The sequence below is a fragment of the Leuciscus leuciscus genome (genome assembly GCF_965113295.1).
Source record: "Leuciscus leuciscus genome assembly, chromosome: 16".
Classification (NCBI taxonomy): domain Eukaryota; kingdom Metazoa; phylum Chordata; class Actinopteri; order Cypriniformes; family Leuciscidae; genus Leuciscus; species Leuciscus leuciscus.
This window is the reverse complement of record NC_138740.1, coordinates 23,141,756-23,152,183: the sequence shown is the minus strand read 5'-3', so window position 1 is coordinate 23,152,183 and position 10,428 is coordinate 23,141,756. Positions and strand designations below refer to the sequence as shown.

At 33.4% G+C, this 10,428-nt stretch overlaps 1 protein-coding gene across 1 annotated transcript; it reads left to right on the top strand.

Annotated features, from left to right (window-relative positions):
• The first annotated feature begins 1,898 nt into the window (after positions 1-1,898).
• Positions 1,899-4,956, top strand: LOC309478498 (uncharacterized protein). The gene is made up of 2 exons (XM_082142087.1): positions 1,899-2,138; positions 3,758-4,956. The coding sequence occupies exon 2, from the start codon at positions 3,825-3,827 to the stop codon at positions 4,455-4,457; it is 633 nt and encodes a 210-aa protein (XP_081998213.1). The 5' UTR covers positions 1,899-2,138; positions 3,758-3,824; the 3' UTR covers positions 4,458-4,956.
• The last annotated feature ends 5,472 nt before the right edge of the window (positions 4,957-10,428 follow it).

The window sequence follows — 10,428 nt, the reverse complement described above, 5'->3', positions numbered from 1 at the left end:
TATAAAGTGAATTTTACATCAAATGCTGTTTTTTTGTAAAAAGCTTATTTAAATAAATAAATATTTATTTATTTATAGAAATTTAAAAGATATCATAAATTCTCCAAAAACTGCACAAATGTTGAGTAAAAACATTAACAAACAGAATAAAATTACATTTGTAAAAAAAAAAAACTATTATCTTGTTACAAAATTAAATGTTATTGTCTGGGGTCTCTGGAGACCCCAAAAAACACGAGTGTAGACATAAATATAGACCATCAGAGGGTTAATAAAATCTGTCACTGCTGTTACCACCCTCGCTTCATTCATGAAATAAAATGAACCAATAAAATAATCCAATAAAAGTCCAGTTGTCCTTTATGATTAGCCTACTAATGCCAAGATGTTAATAAATAGGAACTTTAACTGGAGATAACTAAACAAGACTTCAACACATTTGGAGAATGATCCCTTATCATAGAGATGCTCTGAAGTACAGTCTCAGACATCAAACTCCTCGTTAAACTAAACGAATTGTTGTTGGTCACTTTGCATGTCAATCAGACGGCCTTTTCCGCTCTAATTGGGCGGTTCTTGTCCTGATAAATGCTCAGGTAAGCTATCCTAAATCAAATGTCTGGCAACTAGTTTACAAAAGATAAGTTTATTCAAGTGTTCTATTAGTATACTTCTTTTAAACTAAAAATAAGAAAGTATACTTTCAGTCTACATTTTATATACTTCTCAGAAATATACTTTATGTACTTCTCAGAAAAATACTTAAAATTACACTTAAGTGTACTTGACTTATATTGAGAGAAAAGTCCAAGTATATTTGGCCTGTACTTGTACTCAATCTTTTGATCGACATATATACTTAAAAGTATAATTAAGTATTCAAAGTATACTTGGCTTGTAGTTGTGTTAACTCTTTTGATCGAGTAGCCTATTAATTTTTTTTAATTTTTTTTTACCATAGTTTTTCATAAACAAACACAAAAAAAGTTTATGAAACTTACATTGTTTGAAAATATTGATTAGAATATTATATATAACAGATATGTTTCTAATTCTGCGTATCTTGATTTTTGTGTAGGCTAGTCCACTGGTAGTGTACATAGGAATTTACTTTAATTCTACTTTACTCTTTCCCCACCATTGACTGAATTTTCCAGCTATCCATGAGCTATCCAGAATCTCCGGATCAAAACCCAGGAGAAGAATCTGAAACAAGTGATAGAAGATTGCTCACTCAAATGTAAAATAACGTGATCATCATACATTAAACCGCATTTAAATCAAAACTGCTTAATGTTACCAAATGAAATGTCGAACCCATGAGGAGAAAACGACTATGAAGCTTTGGGGGTGTTGGACTCGATCTACTCCATCTATGTTTGATCATCGTTCTGAATCTGATCAAGGCGTAGTCTTTGACAAAAATCTGATTTTCTCAACTTCTTTTGTTTAAAATGTTGCCTTTCTTTATGAAACTTACCGACATTCAAGTGTTGATAAAAAAGTATGCATGAAGCTAATAAAATCTACAGTTAAAGGTATTTTTCAAGTGTAAAAAATAACATCTACATTTGAACATAGTAGTATACTGCAAGTGCAAAAATAATATATAATAGTAAACTATAAGTATAATGTCATGTTCACTTAAAGAAAACTTAAAAGCATACTTGCAGTATAAACTACTAAACTAGTAGTTTACTGAGAGTACACTTAAGTGAGTAGGCTACTTTCATAAAAATAAATAATACTACTTGTATTAAAATAGTAAACATCTATGGCTTAGCTTCAGGTTCCCATATATGGACTGATTACTGTGAATGCTCAAAATGATTGACAGGCAAAAGGCGTCTCCAGAAACCTGATTGGCTAAGACAGCGTCTGACCCATGTTTACTAGACATATCTGTTATTTCAGTATTTTTGAGGGACGGGAGTATGGTCATTTTATGCATGCATTCCATACAAATCGTAATAATCATAATAATCAAATATGACTGGCATGTGTAGTGTTCAGTCTGTTCATGAAACGAAAGTGAAAGCATGTGTTCGCGCGCCAGCTCACAGCTCATGACGCAATTGGCAAATGTAAGGAAGTGGATGTGGAATTATCTTTCTTAATGTACGCCAAGCATAAACAAGGTTGGTAAATTGCTTTATGTTTTATGTCAAATAACCTACGTGGTATAAGGGTTGGTCTTACTCTTAGGTCTGTGTTTTTTTTTAAACGGTGTCGAATATTCTTGTTACCAGATCGTCCTCCAAAGCGCTGTGCTTTATAAATCTTGTTGATGTTGCTAAACAAACAGATGGGGATACACTGTTAATCAAGTGAAATGTCAGCAATATACTTATTTTAAGCCTTAAACAAAACAGGCAACGTGCACCACAGGATGGCTACTCTGTAATCTCTTGTGGGAGGCATGAGAGAATGTTTCATCCAATTCTCTGTTATCATTATCATAGTTGAGTCTTGAGTCTGTTTGGGGTATCCAACAACCTTTTTTCATTTGAGAGCTACTTTTTAAAAATGAAAGTGGCCGAGAGCTACTCATGTAATACAATAACTTAAAGTCTCATAACTCTCATATTAACAACTATCCAAACTGTTTTAGACCTAAAATAGTTTTTGTAGGCCTATATATGTCACCCATAAATGTCAGAGAAAAGAACAGAATCAGAGATTTTTAAAAAATGATAGAAAATTGTACTTTGCATATTACACTGTAAAAAAAAAACACATAATTATAGTTGATTTTATAGTGCATGATAACTATGAAATGGCATAAAAATTTCATTTCATGATTATAGTGACCAAAATGATCACGGTTATCACAGAATCATGTTCAAAAAGTAGCCTACTAATACTACACAATAAAATCAATTCACCAAGTTTTATGTCGAAAACCAGCAAATAACAAATAAACTTAGCATCATTATGCACTTTTTATTTACATAAACATTAAAATAATAACATTAAAAATGATGGCCAGATTTTAAAGGAGTGTCTTGCAACATGTTATCTACTAACATTCACAAGCTCAAATAAAGTTTTGACTAAAACGTTTTTATAAAAAGATAAACCTCGCATATTTCAGCCTTTAAATCAGTTTTATAAAAAGAATGAGTCAAAAAAGATAAATTACTGACATTTACAATGCACTTTAGCTTATCTTTTATTATTAATAATAGTAAAATTCGGTCCGATTTTCCCGGGGCGTCTGTCGTTGCTATGCAACCATGCTCCGTGCTCTCCACAACGACAAAGAAGTTTTAATAGCTAATGGATTTCCACCGCCGAAAAAATATTTATTTACGGAGAAGAAAAAAAACACCCGTAGTGTTTGGGTGCACCCGCATCCTTCATGTTGACTCGCTGCACCTGGAAAAAATGAGCGCATCGCTTCAATTATTTGAAATAACAAACTTGAGCGCGCAAAAGAGGCGATATGTGAACGGCCCTTGGCGAGCTACCTCCAATCAGGCCACTACTGGTAGCTCGCGAGCGACGTGTTGGAGACCCTTTATGTGAGTCACATGACTTGGTTCAAATTTTCTGTGCTTGGCTAAAGCCAACATTGTCCCCCCAAATGAAATGAAATTGCCTGTTTAAGGGTTAATAAGAAAAATGTTTAAATACATGATGAAAATATACACAATATAAATAGTAATCATAGGTATATCTTGGCTAACTGAACATATTTTGAAGGGTTATTTGAACATTTTACAATTTTGATTGTTTTTAAATTTGTGTTGTGTAGGAACTGCAGTCTCAAAAAGGAGCATCCAAAGTTCATTGCCATCGCATACTGTTGTGTAAGTGCCAAAATGCCAGTGGAATTCAGTGGATGGGTGACATACAGTGATAAATCAAAGCACCTTAAACCAGGTCAAGAACCCAAAAAGAGCCATGGCTACACGATGTACCATGGGACACTCAAAACCAATGCCCCAGCTATTATATCATCAGGGTTTCGGCCCTCTGCTGGGGGAACTCTGGGTCCTGGAGTCTACTGTAGTAGGGACATTAACAAAGCAATGGGTTACCCATTATGTGCTCCCAATGACAGAGTTGTGTTCAAGCTACGAGTTAGAGTGGGTAAAGTGAAAAGGATTGACAGGCAAAGCCTGAACCAGATGACCTCGTGGCATCAGAATGGATATGATACGGCCTGGTTACCTGCCTCTGTTACAGGACTTGAGGAGGACTGTGTTTTTGACCCAAAGAGACTAACTGTGATTGGGATAGCCCATTGCACAGACTCCAGTGCTAAGAGTTCTCTGGAGAGTCTCATAAAGCAGAAAAGCCAATCGCAGGACCCAAAGGAGAAAGATCTGAAGCTGTGTAAAGGCTGTGGAATGCAAACACAGGATAAACACACAATGGAGAAATGCTGGTCCTGCAAAGCATCCATATGCCCCTTCATGAAGAATCATGTTTGCCGAAGGAAAGGGAAGTAACCCCATACACTTTGCTTTGTTAAAGGCACTTAATAAATAAAACTCATTATTATACTTGAGTTTTTTTGGTTTTTTTAAACCAACACTGCGGAAATGTACATCAAATAGTAATGTTGTTAACTTTATATTTACACAAGACCATTCAAAATGACTGTTTTAATCAGTTTATTTTAATTTTTAATTTGTTGTTTTCTGATAGATATTGGATATTGAACCATGTATTATTAATAATATTGGATATTGGATAGTGAACCAAAACTGTAAATTTAACATTTAACACATTTAATGAAATTCTGCTCATCAATTATATCACTAGTGGTTAATTTGATCAGATTAATATTGATTATAACTCCTCAACACCTGCAACAGTTTGTGCCAAACATCATACCTATCAAAGTTTGAATTGATCACTGTAATGAAATGTGTTTTGTAATATGGTGTAATCTTTTGAGCACTTGAGAGCATAACAATAAATAAAGGCACTTTCTATTTAATAAAATATATTGTTTTTCTCTTCTGTTCTGCAGTTACAATTATGCAGTATCTTTGTAACAATTTTGATTTACTTTTGAAATCTTGAATATTGAATTTTTCATGTGAAGTTTAGCAAAATATTGAATAAAAGGAAAATGTAGCTTTTTTACTTTGTCTAAAATCCTCCAAATTTTACATATAGTTAATGAGTAGGCTAGCATTTTTTATATATATATATATATATATTTTTTTTTTTTACAATCTGACACATTGACTCTTGCTATAAGCCAATACTTGCTGTAAACATGCTCAAGGCTTTCTGAAAGTAAAAAAAAAAAAAAAGTGTAGACCTATTTACCACTAAAAACCTGGGAGAAAAGCAAGCACATCTGAACTGAAAAAGTAATACCAGTATGAAGTATAAAAAAACTGAAATCAAATGTTTTCCTATATCTTATCTCTTTTCCTGCTTGGCATTCTGTGAAGTTTCCCACCCAGCAATGAGCTACAGTATTTACATGCAAAATATGATGTTTTAAAGGAAGGAATGAACTCTGTACTAGACACCTCTTTAAGTTGGGGTCTAAAATGAAATGGGCCTTTGGTTTTATTAATAATTCCTCCTTTCAAAGATTTTAATTATAGACTGAATTTCATAATACACAAATTTTATATTCACTGATCTAATATTTTGTAGCCTTTCATAAATAATTTTTAATGTGTTTGCAATGTAATCTTGTATAAAACATGCACCTGCACAGCATCACAATTTACTGTATGTATACAAGGTGTATAAGAATTACAGATCTTGGCATAGACATAATTCGTTAACAACGTTTTCGCTTCTGCTTCCCTCCCACCTCGGTTGCAGATGAAAAATGTACAGTACAGATCAAGTTATTCAAGGTTGACAGGTCAGGATGGGAAATGATCAGAGCCTTTTTACCATTTACTTATAGCCAAAGTTGGCTTGCATTTCTTCTGGGAATGAAAAGATCAAAGCTCTCAGGATTTAAATTTTAGGAAGAGAAGAGGATCAGTGTGAAATATGTGTCAATGTTATCATATATTGCCAAAAAAACAAGTTTTATACTTTGTATTTTTTTAATAGAAGGAAATGTCTGACTTCTGCTTGCTGGCTGGATAAATAAGATATTGAAAGTTAATGCTGGGTTCTCCTGAAATTTGCTCTTTGTTTTACATGTATCGGTTTATGATACATCTATCTCTATTTATTTATTAACTATAACAATGTTTAAAATAAAACATAACTCAAAGATTTGTGCTTGAAATAAGTTTGATTTATTCATACCTAGCAACAGGGTCAGAATTTGTAGTACAATATGATCATCATTTCACAGAACATGAGTAGTTTAAATCTAACAGCTGGTATGACATTTTCAACAAATATTTCAGAATTCCAAACTTCATTGGAAGGCACACTTAATAACGCTCATGGCAGACACCATACGGTCCTTGCATTCTTGGGCGTATTTCATCAATGATTGTGATTCGTTTTGGATCCCAAACACAGTCTTCCTCAAGACCGCTTGGCACCATCCCACAGTGTGGAGGGCACCAGGCAGTGTCGAACCCATGATCATGCCAGGTTTTCTGCAATGGATGACCTTGATGATCAATCTTTTTCACTCTCCCAACATTGACCAACACTCTTAGAACTACTCTCTGGTTCTCATGTAATTCCAGAGGGTATTTGGAGGCCTTCTGTAGATCTCGGCTGAGGTAGACGCCAGGCCCAAGCATCCCATTAGAAGATTGTTTGAAGCCAGAGACTTTGATTTTTTCAGCAGCCACCCTTGATGTGCCATGGTACATTCTGTGGACTTTACCCTCAGTTGGTTCTATGTTACTCTCAAGACATGGTGGAGCACCTGCACCCAAGTCATCTTCAGCCCACATGTTTGCACCTGGACAAATCAAATCTTGAACAATTTCATGGAAACTCAGAATTTTACCAGATCACTAGCAAACAGACATAAAGACAAGCACACTTAAAATGCTATTAAGAAGTAATATATTTACAATATAAAATCATTCCAGTTGTTATGAGTTTTTTTTTTTTGGCACCAAAAAGCTAAAAGCACCAAATAGTTTTTTACAAAGACCAAGTGGTGTCTTACCTCTGATGTCGCTTCTAATGCCGATCACTTCCTTCTGAGAGCAAGTAGGCCTATATATGCACATCTTTCAGGGTGTGTCCATGACGAAAGGTTCAGTTCAGGTTTAGTAGTAGTTTCAGTTTAAATCATCTTGGTAAACATTTTTACAGATTGAAATAACACTTTGTGTATTGAATTTCTGAAGTGTTGATTTTAAAGAGAAAAAGATTGAGATTTTACAATTATAAGATAATTATTTGGTAAAACTGTTGCCTTTTTTTTTTTTTTACATTCAAAAGCAAAGAGACATTAAGTTCTCTCAAAATAAGCCCAATATATTGATAAGTCTGAAGTAAACAGGATATTATGTGACCTTTGTCAAACTGTTATAAAACAAGCTGAAAATTTAAAGTATTAATATGAAAATGAAAACATATAACTTTGATATTCATTCAGGTTCTTCTGCTAAATATGATCAATGGACTAATAAGTGAAATGATTTGCTTATCAATCATGCTTAACTGATATTAAAATGAAAACTATACATTTTCCCCCCATTTTTGTTTTAAACAAAGTTAAGTTTCATTTTTGCTATAGAGGACTGCTTTCCTGTAAATGCCCCACCTAAACAGAAATGATAAATGCACATGTGACAGATGTTTGAACAGTGCAGGTTAACAAACAATGAATAGCCTACAACCAATCTGATGCTCAAACTGAAAAGAGCAACCTGCGACTTTAAATATGAAAATACCATATATGTTCAAACACACAGGCTGACCATAGGGACTAGTTTAACCAACATAATTTGGATCAACTAACACTGTTTGCTATTTACTTTTTAGAACTTTCTTATCAAGTTTACACTCTTAGTGCTTTGCATTTCTGTTCCCAGAACATTTGCATGTCAATAGAATACTGTACATGAGATATAAACAAAAAAATGGATGGTGTTATAGTAGTATGTTTCACGTAGGCCTATACGGTGGTTGTAATGAGCGCACGATGCAGGAAATCAACAAGGAAAGGGAAACCATATTGCACAAACACATTATAAGACGTTAACGACACTGAACATTGAACAGAGGAAACTAAGCGTTTAAATACACAGACAGAGTAATCAACAGAACAAGAGAGGAACTAATGAGTATGGAATCAAACTAGCAGACATCACGTAAACTAAAATATAAATAGAATATATCAGCTCTATGGCCTTCAAATGTGCTTTTGTATTGTTACACACAATATTTTAAAAATCTAATTTAATGACAGACAGTTTGCTGGATTTCATCATTTTATTTTCAGATTTTGCTAAATCTTGTTTACCGTCTTGACATTTTCAGAAAGTCAGCTTTCTTAATTTTTCCCCCACATAAAAAGAGTTAGCCTATTAAAATCCTTTATAGTCAACAAACACATAACCCATAAGTGTATCTGTAAATACACCAAGTGAACATTACATGTTTTAATATGGCTATTTACTGGTTTCAAAGAAATTAAATTGTGCTTGCTTTTATGTTAATGACTTATAAAGATGTTTGAACACTATGTTCTTGGAAAGCAATACTAAGGATATTGATGTAGAGTATAAACAAATGCACTCGCCTTCCTTTTTTAATGAAGAAATAAGCAAAAGTGAAAAGTATTAACTTAATGTTTGAAACTAACCACAAAGGGAGAAGAGAAGAGAAGAGAAGAGAAGAGAAGAGAAGAGAAGAGAAGAGAAGAGAAGAGAAGAGAAGAGAAGAGAAGAGAAGAGACAAGAGGAGATAAGATTGACTACATTCCTTCCCAGTCAAGAGATAGGAAGTAAAGAAAATTGTTGGGAAAGGAGGAAGCATTCTTGTAAACAACACCGTAATAGATGCAAAATAAAATTCAATTTTATTAACACAAGCAGAAACAAACAGAACTTCAGCACTTTCAAGGCCAACATAAACAAAACATTTGCTAACTCCCAAAAACAATGAACAAAAACTAACAAAATAATATACAAAGAATTACAGAAAAACACACTTGTCTCCCTGTCAGGCCAAAAAAACTGGTGAAAAGAATATGCAAAAAAGAAAATGGCAACTACCTTCCTATACAGCTTCCAAAATGAAAAGAAACAAAGTAAAATTAACTTTCAAAAAATTTAGTTTGGGTTAAATAGACCTTCATACAAGAAGATTAAAGGTCTTTTCTTGAGAATATTACAACACACAAACAACAGCATGGAATCTTGCTCCATTTCTCCATTTTTTCAATTTCTGTTATACCATTTAAGTTTTGTTTCTGATTTACAGGACTGTTTCCCTGGAAATCCCTCACTTAATCAGGAAATACGTACACAGCTGTGACAGAAGGTGTTTAAACATGTCAGATTAAAGATCAACACATGAAATGATTTACTTTTATTTGAAGTTAAACAAGATAAGTAATTTGCTCCACCAGTAAAATACAAAAGATTGAATAGGGTATTTTGAAGATTAAGCACATTGTTTTTTTTGTATCATTTGGTAAAAGTGTGTTGTCCATTAAAGCAGAGAGTTGTCCTGGTTCTCCAAGCCCAATATTTTGATAAGTCTGAAATAAAACGGTATGATTTGAGTCCATGTTACAGGTTTGTTGACCTTTATGAAACTTGTAATAGCAATAATGTTTCATTATTCTTTTGGGCAAAGAATTGACTCGGGTCTGAGGTTTCAATTGTGTACTGAAAGGTATTTCTCTTGATTGTGCAACAGTGCAACAAAAACAAACTCTGGTCAAAAACGGTTACTCTGTTTTTCTTTCATTCTTAAAGGAAACACCTATTCTTAAAGACGCTTAAAGGCAGTCCAATAGTAAAACAGAGCAAACCATTACAGAGAAAAAAGGGGTGCTCAATGAATGAACGTAAATAACATTTACAATCACACGAGACATTTTGAGTATCAAAAATAAAATTTTGAATTATCGAAAAGCTTCAGAGAAGTGCATAAAGAAGGTTCAATTATATTTATTTTTATGTATTTATAGATATCTTCAGGGAAGAACAATGGGGGATTAGTACATGTGATGATTTCACATTACTTTACATTCACACATTTTAAGTTTAAAACACCTGATGGTTTCTATAAAGTAACAGTTATTTTGACTATAACATAACAGCATTTTTACATCAGAGTAATTTTAATGCTAAACAATCATGCAAAACGTCACACACTGACTGCTTATAAAGCTTATACTGTAATAAAGCAGACTGCAAAACAGAAAATGAAAAAGTTGATTTGTCAAGGAATTATGATTAACCTGTTAAATGTGTTCAGAGTGTGTGTTTTTCCACTTAGTACGAGTCAACACCATCTGAAACAAAATACATAAAATATGATCTGTCACGATCTGTCAACCTT